The following is a 13,922-nucleotide window of genomic DNA, read 5'->3' on the forward strand; positions in this document are numbered from 1 at the left end:
ATGGTACAGGATAGAAAGCCCAGAGATAAACCCAAACACATATGGTCACCTAATTTATGACAGTGGAGGCAAGAATATATAATGGAGAAAAGACAGCCTCTTCAATAACTGGTGCTGGGAAAACTGGAGAGCTCCATGTAGAAGAATGAAATTAGAACACTCCCTAACAGCATACACAAACATAAACTCCAAATGGATTAAAGACTTAAATGTAAGACCAGACACTATAAAACTCTTAGAGGAAAACATAGGAAAAACACTCTTTGACATAAACCACAGCAAGATCTTTTTTGACCCACCTCCTAGAGCAATGGAAATAAAAACAAAAATAAACAAATGGGACCTAATTAAACTTACAAGCTTTTGCACAGCAAAGGAAACTATAAACAAGATGAAAAGACAACCCTCAGAATGGGAGAAAATATTTGCAAACGAATCAATGGACAAAGGATTAACCTCCAAAATATATAAACAGCTCATGGAGCTCAATATCAAAAAACCAAACAATTCAATTAAAAAATGGGCAGAAGAGCTAAACAGACATTTCACCAAAGAAGACATACAGATGGCCAAGAGGCACATGAAAAGATGCTCAACATCACTAATTAGTAGAGAAATCAAAACTACAATGAGGTATCACCTCACACCAGTCAGAATGGCCATTATCAAAAAGTCTACAAACAATAAATGCTGGAAATGGTGTAGTGAAAAAGGAACCCTCCTGCACTGTTGGTGGGAGTGTAAACTGATACAACCACCATGGAGAACTGTATGGAGGTTCCTTAAAAAACTAAAAATAGAACTGCCATATGACCCAGCAATCCCACTACTGGGCATATACCCTGAGAAAACCATAATTCAAAAAGAGACATGTACCATAATGTTCACTGCAGCACTATTTACGATAACCAGGACATGGAACCAACCTAAATGTCCATCGAGGGATGGATGGATAAAGAAGATGTGGTACATATGTACAATGGAATATTACTCAGCCATAAAAAGAAACGAAATTGAGTTATTTGTAGTGAGGTGGATGGACCTACAGTCTGTCATACAGAGTGAAGTTAAGTCAGAAAGAGAAAAAAAAATACCGTATGCTAACACATATATATGGTATCTTAAAAAAAAAAATGGTACTGATGAACCTAGTGGCAGGACAGAAATAAAGACGTAGACATAGAGAATGGACTTGAGGACACAGTAGGGGAGGGGGAAGCTGGGGCGATATGAGAGTAGCACTGACATATATACACTACCGAATGTAGAATAGCTAGTGGGAAGCAGCAGCATAGCCTAGGGAGACAAGCTTGGTGCTTTGTGATGACCTAGAGAGGTGGGATAGGGAGGGTGGGAGGGATGCTCAAGAGGTAGGGGATATGGGGATATATATATATGCACATGGCTGATTCACTTTGCTGTACAAGAGAAACTAACACAGTATTGTGAAGCAATTATACTTCAATAAAGATCTATTAAAAAAAAAAAGAAGGGTAATGCAGAGCATATACAGCTTGTTACAAAACACCTCCAGTGGAGCCTGAGGTATCATCCTGTAGTCAAACACACTGATATTATCACAGTGAAGCATAGGAATGCTCACAGGAAGTGGGACAAATAAGGATTATAATAAAAAGTATCTTGTCAATTGAAGTGAGATTAGGTTGCAACTTTTCAAAAAGAAAAACTCTGTTTTGGAATCATATAGAAAAGACTGTGAATTTGTTTTCTAGTTTCACTTCAATATGCAGCATGAGTAAAATGAGAAAGGGTTGACATTTTCATACACAAATGTTTGATAACCTCAGTCTGGCCTGATAGCCTTCTTTCCTCATCTATTATCCCCTCTCAAAATTCTCTCTGACTACCAATATTCAGTGGGCTGAATATTGGGCCAATATTCATGATAACATGGGAGAAATATCAAAATCCTATTGGACATCCACTACTTAAAAATATACTGATATGATAAAGATGTTAATTCCACTTGCGATATGTGTTTATACATAAGAGAGTTAAGTACTTGTAAGCCAAAATAATGTTACGTCTACATAGTTTAGCAAAGTTTTTGTAGATGTCCACTCAGATACAACAGAGTCTTTAAAACCCTATAAACCATTAACATTATCCTGAATCCTAACTTTTAAAAAATATTATATAAGCTTTACATAAATGGGAACTAAGAACTGGCCATAACTCTGCTTGGCATCAGTCAGACTAGACCCAGAAAAAGATTCTTTTTTTGAGACGCTGTCAAATAATGGAAAGAACAGAGGCTTTTAAGTCAGAAGATGGGGTTCTGAGTGATGTCTCATTATCTACTAGTTGTGAGACCATGGCAAGTTACTTGACTTTTTTAAGATGTGGATTCCTCATCTATAAAGTAGAGTTAATAAAACTACCTTGAAGAGTCACAGTGAGGATTAGAAATAATAAACATAAAACACAAAGAAGAGTAACTGGAACATAAGATGAAAGTTATTATTTTTATTATGAGAAATTGGGGGAGAGGGAAAGGAGGAAGTTCTCCAGGCCTGAGAAGTGTATAAGAGGAAATAATTATTCAGATTGCTTTTATAAAGTTTCTGGGACAGGGCTAGAAAGGTGGTAACAAAACTCAAATATTTAAAATATAAGTACTTCAAATAATTTATTTGAATGATTTGTTATTTATAATAAAGTTATAAAAATTAAAGTGCTTTAAATTAAAATGTTTTGATTTTTATATATTCACACACTAAGCTAAGAGATACATACACACCCTTCATATATACTCCCAGAACAAAAATATAGTGATTTTCTTTATATTTTCATTTGCAGAATACTTTATAACTTTTAAAAATGAAACCTTTAACTATTAATATATCTTTACAGTTTGCAAAAAGCTAAGTAAAATGAAGAAAGAGAAGCTAGGGGAAAATATTCAATTTTCTGCCACAATTAAGAAAAAATACTTACTCAATTTTCTGCTGCAGCTGTTCAGAAAGCTTTTTGTTTTCTTCCTGTAGAGTATTCTTTTCATTCACTTAAATATAATGTGAAAAGAAAGCACAAATTATAGCTATAATAAGATGTATGTCAGGTTCTTTCAACAGTTGCAACAACCATGGAGAATTAGGATTTCAAATTCTAAGTCATGATGTTAGGGTTAATGCTACTGTTCAAAACTAATTTGTTACTAGGTAGTGATTATTACATCTCATGTTGTGCAAGTTCCACGTAAATGATTAACTGATAATTCTATGTAGTGCTTGTGGGCAAAAAAGAAAGAGTACCTCATGTACTGAGGAGTATAGTTTAATTATTCATACTGAGCACAAGAAAGCATTCCATCTGGTTACTCAGTCCTACTAATTTCAAACACCACTTATCTTGAAATAAATCTGATCATAAAATATAACACTAAATATCAGTGTAATTTTTATAACATAAGCACACTTAAGTAAATTTTCCTCCTTAGTCATACTCTATGTTTCATTAATAATTATGGTATCAGTAACTTAAATATACCATTGAAGTAGTATCTCCTTGTTTGAATCTACCTTGACGAAATTTTCCTATCCATCCTTATTTATAAAGCAGAAACTCAGTTTTGGGCTATAATTTCTACTGCTGCCAGCACAAAATTATCAACTACCTTGATATTATGTCACTGGTTAAGCATGTGTTTTACGAGGAGAAATATATCAAAGAAATCAAGTCAGAGTAAGTACAATTAACCTTTCAGAAAGAAAGTTAATCATACTCCAAAAATCTGTTAATAATTTAGTGGTTTACAAATCCAAACATATTTTCTTACACTGAGTAAATAAAAATTTGTTGACTATATATCAATACAAGAGGGTTACTAAACTACCTCCTGTGGAGGATCTGGTAAAAAACAAAACAAAACAAAACCCTGAAGATATGACAGTGACCTAGAGGAAAATGTAGTCTAATGAGAGACAAGATATTATATAAACATATTTTTTACAACTGAAAGTGATAAGGGCATTAGAGAGGTACAGATAAAACACTAAATGAAATTCCAAGGAGAAAAAATGAAATTCCAAGGAGAAAAAGGTTAGGTTGAGCTGTTGAAAAAATCAGGAAAGGATTCAAAAGGACAACTGAGCTGGACACAGGAAGAGAAATTCAAGAGCCTCCCATTCCACCACCACAATCAACAACAAAAACAAAACAAATTGTGAGCTAAAACCCAAGCAGTGTAAGCAAGCGGATACTGGTATCAGGACTGGTGGAGGGACTGAACTTGAGATTTCCAGTTTAAGCCTGAACTCCTGGAATGGAGCCAAAGTGATCTGAATTCACTTACCACTAGAGTCAGTAGAAAATAACTCATATATAGGTTCCCAAGTATTTCAGATAACAGAATTATATGATAATGAAATGTTTAAAGATTTAAAAGATGGAAGGCTCAAAACTAACATGATAAAAGTGATTACCAAAAATGAGTAGACAGACAAGACTGAGAAAATTTGAGCATCAATAAAAATAATGAACATAACTGAATGACACACACTGAATATATAAAATTACACGTCTATTATGCTCAGAAAAGAGAAAGCTCCATTCATGTCAAAAGCAAAATGAAACTTAACATATACAACACACAAAACCTCATTTGTCCTAGAGACTGTCACACAGAATGAAGTAAGTCAGAAAGAGAAAAATAAATACCACATGCTAACATATATATGGAATCTAAAAAAAAAAGGTTCTGAAGAACCTAGGGGCAGGACAGGAATAAATATGCAGATGTAGAGAATGGACTTGAGGACATGGGGAGAGGGAAGGGTAAGCTGGGACGAAGTGAGAGAGTGGCATGGACTTATATACACCACCAAATACAAAATAGATAGCTAGTGGGAAGCAGCTGCATAGCACAGGGAGATCAGCTCAGTGCTTTGTGACCACCTAGAGGGGTGGGACAGGGAGGGTGGGAGGGAGAAGCAAGAGGGAGGAGATATGAGGATATATGTATATGTATAGCTGATTCACTTTGTTATAAAGCAGAAACTAACACACCATTGTAAAGCAATTATACTCCAATAAAGATGTTAAAAAAAAAACCTTATTTGTCACCATTTAGGTAACTATTATACAAGATATTACTCTGAAAACTGGCAATTAAAGGGAAAACATTAAGATGTATCATGCCTTTCAAGTAGGAACGACATCCCACGGTAACCAATAGCCCCAAACTGATGAGGGAGAATTCTTGTTTACAGAAGAATGCCAGCTGATAAAGAATAAGAATAACAGAAATGGAATATTATCATTTTATAGTCTGTAATTAAATAATTGATTCAGGCCAGAATCACAAATGGATATTAAAACCATTAAAGAAAGATTGAGGGAGAATTGTATTTTTGCAAGATTTCAAAGTATCACACATTCATCCTCCCAATTTAGACTACTTGGTGGTACTCGGGGGAAAATATAACTCTATAATGGAGAAATGTGGCCACCAATCCCAGAGAGTGGAATAACCTGACAATATCTATATCCTAATATGATACAATATAAAGTAGACAATTTTACCTATAAAATACTGCTGTCAAAAATGTTTAATCTGGACCTAATCAAGCCTTCAGATACAATTTCTATTTTATAGAAAATAAAGAAACAAGATAAAGAAAATGATGAGAAAAATCCAGAAGGTGGCATAATTTTAGGAAAACAGCCCTACTTCTTCAAGAAGTCAATGTCATAAAAGAAAAAAATAGGAAGGGAGCTTATTCCAGATTAAAAGACAAATGCAATGTGTGATCTGTGATTGGCAGGTTTGAACAAAACTGTTGCAAACAGAGGGACAGCTGTAGAAATATGAATATGGACCAGCTCTTAAACAATATTAGAGAAAATTATGGGTAATCTTTGGTAGGCAAGGTAGTGGTATTGTGGTTAGGTATAAATTATCCAAGTATGTAGGGGAAAAATCTCCTGATGTATGTAATTGGCATTAAAATATTTCAGTTCAAAAAGAAATGAAGAAAATACAGCAAAGTATGAACAACTGTTAAATCTATGTGATAGGTGTATGAGGGTTCCTTACTATTCTCCTTACTCTTCTATATTTTTAAGAAATTTCATTAAAAAAAAGACTACACAGATTTGAAAAGGAACCAAACAGAATTTTTAAAAATGAAAAATTTGGTTACTGAAATAAAATAACTCAGTTTAACAGAGCTGAAGAACTTAGTATAATAAACAAGAAAGCTGAAGAAATTACCCAGAACGCAGCAGAGTGAAATGAGGGGATGAAAAATAGGAAAGAGATGTTAAGAGACCAAAGGATCAAATGACAAGGTCTCATCATAACCCCCAAATAAGGAGAATGGAGAAGACACAATATTTGAAGAGCTAGTAGCCGACAGTTTTACAGATATGATTTAAGAAGTGATTAAATAGATTTTGTAATGTATACTAAACAGACTTTTTTCTTAAAAACCTACTTGAAATTGCACTAAAACTACAGAATACCAAAAACTAAGGAAAAAATCTTAATAGTAGCCAGAGAAAAATAATTGTTATCCTGTAAAATAGCCTTATAAAAATAACAGTGAAATAAAAACATTGAGGATAAAAACTGAGGGTTTAGAACCAACAAATATCCTCTAAAGGAACTTTTCAAGAATGAATCTCAGGACTTCCCTGGTGGTCCAGTGGTTATGACTCTGCACTTCCACTGCAGGGGGCGCAGGCTTGATCCCTACTTGGGGGAACTAAGACTCCGCATGCTGTGCAGTGTGGCATGGCCAAAAAAAAGAAAGATCAGAAAGGGTAATAATACCAGAAGAAAAGTGAGATGTAAAAAGCAATAATAAGCAAAGAAACTGCTGCACATGTAGTCAAGTCTTTTAAAAACTGAATAAGGTAATTTTTTAAAAAGTTTCTAACTTGCAGTGCTGAAAAAAAAATACAGGCCATAAACAGTATGTAAATGGAGGAGATGATCAGAGTGAAAGTATTTTAAAGTCCTTGTACTATTCAGAAGAGAGTATCTTTATATTTTAGGAAAGCATGGTAAAATTTCAAGGTTGATCAAAAAAATAGAAATAAAGAGCTTAAAAACAAAGTAAAGGATAAAATAAAGATGAAATAACAAGATAAATATCCTCAAAATGCAATACCTGGAAAAAGTAAGAACAAAAAAGAGAGGCAGGCCGGTGGGGCGGGGGGGGGGGAAGTAGCAACAATATAGAAACAACAAGAATTCATAAACATGAAGCCCTTAGTATTTTTTTTTTTTTTTTTTTTTTTTTGCAGTACGCGGGCCTCTCACTGTTGTGGCCTCTCCCATTGTGGAGCACAGGCTCCGGACGCGCAGGCTCAGCAGCCATGGCTCACGGGCCCAGCCGCTCCGCAGCATGTGGGATCCTCCCACACCGGGGCACGAACCTGTGTCCCCTGCATCGGCAGGCGGACTCTCAACCACTGCGCCACCAGGGAAGCCCGCCCTTAGTATTTTTATTCATAAAATAACTTTGTTTGGGATTTGACCTCAATGATTTTCCTGTTGCTCATTTTAATGTAAAATTAGTTTTCCTGAACTTTTCAGTAATCACATTGGGGGTATTATTAGTGGTATTATTCTAAGACTATTGTGCTATAATATGAGATTAAAAAATGAGTAGTTAGGGGATATTTTAAATCTATCATCCCTGTGTCCTTGAGAACCATGATTCTCAGTGTGGAAGAAAGGGGATACAGATATTATTAGAAGAGGTTAGCAAAAGCTCTATAGTCTTGAATTTGAATTTTCAACATGAACTCATGAAGTATTTTATCTATCTGAAAATTAGACAAAGGATATTCAAACCATTCATCCAAGAAGAAATGCAAACTGAAGATCAAGTAAAAAGATAATTGACCTGAATAGTAATAAAGAGAATGCTAATATTAAAAAGGTATATCAGTCTTTACCCACTGAACTGGATATTGTCAATTAATACATTTTTGCACAAAACTGAAGAGAATGTAGGGAAACAAATTCTCAAACACTCAAACAAAAAATTGACTTGTTCATCAATATGAGAATGGGTAAATAAATGGCATCTACACAATGCAGCCATTAAAAAGAATGCTGTCTTATTCCTCAATACCTAGGGTTTTTGCTTGTTGAGTTTTGGGCTATTTTTCAGACAGTTAAAGTTGCTAGAAATCTGACTATTAGACATGTAGACGTTACTGCAGATTATTTCAAGTACTAATGGTAATATAATTGTGGATCTCAACTATATCTATTGAAATGTAATAGTTTTCTACTCATTGATAATCTTATATTCCTAAATAAACTCATGCATGCATTCATTCATACACACCACAGAATCTATGGGTCTAAATATATAAACAAACATATAAACATGTAAAGACTTCTAATATATAGTCTAAAATAAAATAACATATGTCAGAACAAGAAGTATGATATGATCCCATTAAAAATTTAAAAGAGAAGATAGAGGAGGGGGTAAAATGAGGGAAAGAGACAAACATAAAGATAGATAAATCTGGACCTGTAAAGATATTTATTATATACTTAATAGTAGTTACCTCTGGGAGCAGAATAAAACTATGTTCCTTCTATCTTTTTTTTAAACAATCAGCATACATTCATATATTCTTGCTTGAGTAACCAGAGGACAGCAATATAATTAATAGAAAAAAAAAGTCAAAATACCAAATTACTTTGGAAAAGAAGATAAATGTAAGGAAGTCCTACATAAAATGGTAAGTAGACTAAACTAAAAATGGTACACTTGTAATAGTGTGTCCAAAAAAATTGTGAAAATAAAAAAAAATACACCTTTGTAGAACACTAAATTGTCTGCTTTGTGTTTACATTTACTAAATATAAATAGTTGAATTAATATGAAATAAAACCAAAGAAGCAAATATGGATATAACCAAAGAAAATTTGCTTCTTGTCTTATAGCTGGTGACACTTTAAGGCCAACGAGGACAGTATCTACACAACCTTTCTGTACCCTATTTCTTACTAAAATAAGCATGAGATTAAATCTACAAAAAGGGAAAAAACAACATTTGAACTTTTGCCTAAATAAAGAAAAACATATGTAAACAATCCATCTGATTGTAACCAATTTAATAACAGGTTTTAACAATAGCATACTGTGCTTTACATACTTAATAAATGAAGAAAGGAAACTCACTAAGCTCTGTGATAAGTTTAAGATTCTGCTGTCGAATATTTTCAAACTCTTGTTGTTTCTTCCGCATATGTTCTTCAGTTACTGCACAGCGATCACATAATCCTGCTCTTAATCTACAAAACAAAAACAAAACATTTTCAGAGTAGAACTTAAATGTTCTCATCAAAAACTAAAAAAATATGTGAGGTGATGGATATGTTAATTAACCAGATGGTGGAAATCCTTTCACAATATATACATTTATCAAATCACCATGATAAATACTTAAAAAAATAATTTTATTTGTCAATTATACCTCAATAAAACTGAAATTTAAAAATTTTTTTCAACTATTAAAAGATACTTATTCATATTTGAATTTCAAGATTTTTACATTTTATGAAGAACTAAAGAATTTACTTGGAAAATACAGAGAAAATTAACTAGTTATTATACCTTTAACATATTCCCAAACAGGCTGAAATCATGCTACATCATTTTCTACAGACTGCAATTCTGTAAAAATCTGCCAATTTTAAACTCTATTCAAGGGAACTTATTTATTGAAGCTCCCTTGTTTTAATTTATTAGAGCCAAAATATGAACCCAGTCTCGTACCAATGGACAGAATTTTATCTTAAGCAAGCTTGCATCTGCTTAGCATAGCATATAACACATAATGAGTGTTCAACAACCAAGTTTAAGGTGAATGAATACTAAAGGTCAAAGAATACAAAGTTTAAAAAAAAGTAATGCTCTTTTCAGCATTAAAAAAAGACTCCAGTGTTAGTAGAAATTCACAGTTTACTATTTTTTAAAAAAAGAAAAAAGATTACAAAATAGCTTTTACTAATTATTTGTGAGTGCTGAAGGGAAAAGGGAAATACATATATTACACAGGAGGGGTGGGTGATGGAGAGAAAGGTGTATTTCAAAATGTTAATACAGTTATCTTGTAGGTACCAGTAATACAGAAGATTTTCTTTTCAGTGTTTTGCTATACTTTTCAAAATTTCTCTAATTTCATTATATATATAACCAGGAAAAAATATGGTTGAAAAAAATGACACATATCCCACATTAGGAATTTAGAAAATATAAAATCTAAGATAATCATTTTAACTCAATGACCTAAGTCAATAAGATACTAAGTACGTGAGTGTCTATGGAAGTCATAGCATGGTAGTACATGCCATGAATTTTAAAATAAGGCGACAAAACATGAAAACTATACAACTAAAACAAACAAAAAGAACCTAGAGATTTTTATATAAAAGTAAAACTCATATCAACAGTGTTGATATGGATGTAAAAAATAAAGATTATAGATCATAGGTTGCATTAATAGGACTAAAATTTCTAGAATGAAGGAATAAAGCATTGGGCAACATGGTTTAATTGGAGTACATTCCAGAACAGGAATTAGGCCAATCAAGATCTAAGTAAAGATGACGAAGTGAACATCTGCATCTACTGTCGCTTCCTCCCCAAATCCCACTAAACTACAGTAAAGATCTGTGTATATTTTTAAAGACACAAGACTATGAGAACTGGGAGAATGGGAAAGAAAAACAAACGAATTAAAAAGCAAGGAGCTGGCGGACAAATAGAAACTGACCTGAGAATGCTGAATCGTAGGCTAACAATGGGAGAAGTCTAGAACTCTTGTCCAAAACGGTAGCCACAATCCACATGTGGCTATTTCAATTTAAATAAATTAAATTGAGAAAAGATAAAAAACTAGAAGATTATCCTAGAAGGTCCATCATATCAATAATAGGAGTTATAGAAAGAGCAAGGTGGGGGCAGGTACAAAAAAACAGGAACAGAGGAACAAAAAAGACTTGAGACATACAGAAAGCCAAATGACTAGCATAAATCCAACCACATCAATAACATTAATCATGAATTGATTAAACACTCCAATCAAAAGGCAGAAACTGTCAGACAGGACAAAAAAAATAAGATCTAACTATATGCTGTCTACAATAGACACACTTTAGATCTGAAGATACAAACAGGCTGAAAGCAAAAGGATGGAAAAAGAAATGCCATGCAAACAAAAACCAAAAGAGAGCTGGTTATTAATTAATTAGTATCAAACAAAAGAGACTTTAACGTAAAAGTGTTACTAGAGACAGTGAATTCTATAACAAAAGGGTCAATTTATTAGAGATATAACAATTAACATTTAACACAAAAGCCCCCAAATATGCAGAGCAAAAACTGACAGAATTGAAGAAAGAAATATATAAATTCGTCAATAACCGTTATAGACTTCCAACTCTCAATAGTGGATAGAACAAGACAGACAGAAAATCAGCAGAGATATAGCAGACTTGAACACACTACCACCTAAACCTACCTGACATCTACAGAACACTCCAGCCAACAGCTGCAGAACACACATTCTCCTCAAGCACACTTGGAACATTCTCTAGGACAAACTATTTTCTAGGTCACAAAACAAGTCTCAATAAGTTTAAAAGCACTGAAATCAGACAAAGTATGTTCTCTCACCACAATGGAATTAAATTAAAAATCAAAAAAGAAAAAGTCACAAATATGTGAATCTTAAAAACAATGCACTTCCAAATAAGCAATGAGTTAAAGAAGAAATCACAAGGGAAATTATAATAATAGGGCTATAGCTGAGTGAGTGCCCCAGTCTAAAATCCTACCCAGGTCAAAGGATAGCTCCTCATTTTCTTATTGAAAAGTAAAGCTTCCATAACATATACAGAGTCCTCAGTTGACTTTCCTATTCATAGGAAAACTCCTGGGGGAGGGAGAATTGGGAATGGCTGGGGTAAAACAGATAGACAATTAAAAGCAGACTACATATACTATATGTAGTCTAATGCAGAAAATTCATTGCAGTCATACACTACTAAATACAGACAACCAAAGATCAATAGTGTATGAAACAAACCAGTAACATAAAAGAGCTAGTATCCCTGGAAAAATGAGAAGTGATGTTGACATAAAACAAGAAAAGGGTACACGTACACACACGTACATATAAATGATCAACAAACAATAAAAAGTTCTTGGATACTAAACATGTGATTACCAAAATAGCTTCAATAATAGGGTTGGAGAGTAAAACAGAAGAAATCTTCCAGAACATGGAAAAAAACAAGTAACAAAAACAAGACAAAAGATTGTAAAGGATCAGTTTATGACTAAGAAGTGCTCCAGAAAGAAAGAACCTATAAAAATGGAGAGAGGAAATAATAGAAAAAAATAGTATCTTAAGAGATACTAGTCTTCAAGTTAACAGGATGACTGGACAGCACAATGAAGGAAACACACACACACACACACACACAATTATGAAATTCAGAACTAGGATAAAAAGATCTTACATTCCAGAAAGGGAAAACAATCTATTACCTATAAAGGAATGAACATTAGAATGACAGCTTTGGATGCTCACAGACAATGAGAAAATGTCTTCAAAGTTTTGAGGGAAAACTATTTTCAAGCTAGAATTTTATATCCAGTCAATATACCATCTAAATGCAATAGTAAAATAAAAACATTTTCTCAGATATGCAAGACTCTTTGAAAATTTACTTCCTGTGCATTTTTAAGCAGTTACTTGTGGGTGAGCTATAAGGGGAAAAAAAAAAAAAAAGGAAAAACAGGCCCACATTTTTCCAACCATGTATACTAGTATATCTTCAAGGTCTAAAATAGTGCCTGGCACAAGACAGGATCTCCATAAATATCTGTTGACTAACATGAGTTGAAAGAAGTAATGGAATTAATGTAGGGATCCAGTGAGAGAAATTCCAGAATTGCTGTTGTAGGACAACCTAGAAAGTAAATGGTCCAAATTAGTACAGAAAGATTTTCACCCCAAGAAGTATGTCTTCAAGAAAAAGAACAAAAAAGATTATAATCAAATGAATAACAGGCATTAAATAATATTAATGACACGATGAGGAAAACATTTCTAATCTCAATAAGAAAAAAGGTAGTTAGAAATTCTAAAATAAACAAAGCAAACTTATACAAGTACGTCGTTATCATAATACAGTTATAGGGTGACTTGAGCAACTGATTTGGGACAGAGTAGAAAAGAATCTATTTGACCTGGACATTAGAAACACTCTCCTTGAGTGGCACAGGGGTCATGACAATGGATCTATAGAGAAGGAAATGAATCCTGGCTCAGCAGTGAAGGGTCAATAAATAAACATTGTTCATTATTTTCCAACTTCTACAATCAACTTGTAAACAAAATACAAGGGACTGAAATCTGGTAACAGAAAAGAACATAGCAACTATCAACTTTGTCAATATTTATTGGTTCAGCTAACACAAGGCAGAAGGTAGCAAGAGAGGAAGAGTGATGCAGGTAAGGGTGAAAGCATCAGTATCCTCCTGTGATACAGAGGTGAGTTCAGGGAGACTGTTCAGACCTCTCTCTCTAAAATATCTTTATGTAAATATGTATATCTGCATAAATGTATGTATTAAGGTCCAAAAAGAAAACAGCACTAAAATAACTTCAAAAATAGGCGAGGGAGGGAAAAATTATTCCTCTTCATAGCAAGAAGTAAACAACTATTGTCTTAAGTTGATAAATCAAGTGTTGAAGTGAAAATACATCATTTAGAACTTTGGAGAACTAAAACCTGGGACAGGCATGGGTGGGAAAGAGTGGAACAGGAAACTATTGGTTGATGATAACTATACAACTTTATAATGTACATGTATTACTTGAATAAAAATTATAAAAGGAAAAACGTAAAATCA

The 13,922-nt window shown here is 33.4% G+C and overlaps 1 protein-coding gene across 6 annotated transcripts in view; it reads right to left on the reverse strand.

Annotated features, from left to right (window-relative positions):
• RBBP8 (RB binding protein 8, endonuclease) overlaps positions 1 to 13,922 on the reverse strand; it is an 81,184-nt gene that overhangs the window by 42,005 nt on the left and 25,257 nt on the right. For all 6 annotated transcript variants that reach the window (XM_082853228.1, XM_082853227.1, XM_082853229.1 and 3 more), the window contains 2 exons: positions 9,177 to 9,289; positions 2,959 to 3,025 (listed from right to left, as the gene is read on the reverse strand). In XM_082853228.1, the coding sequence (XP_082709354.1) occupies positions 2,959 to 3,025; positions 9,177 to 9,289 (180 nt within the window). The remainder of the gene's footprint in view (positions 1 to 2,958; positions 3,026 to 9,176; positions 9,290 to 13,922) is intronic.

Source organism: Leucopleurus acutus (assembly GCF_964270905.1).
Source record: "Leucopleurus acutus genome assembly, chromosome: 13".
In the NCBI taxonomy this organism is placed as follows: Eukaryota; Metazoa; Chordata; class Mammalia; order Artiodactyla; family Delphinidae; genus Leucopleurus; species Leucopleurus acutus.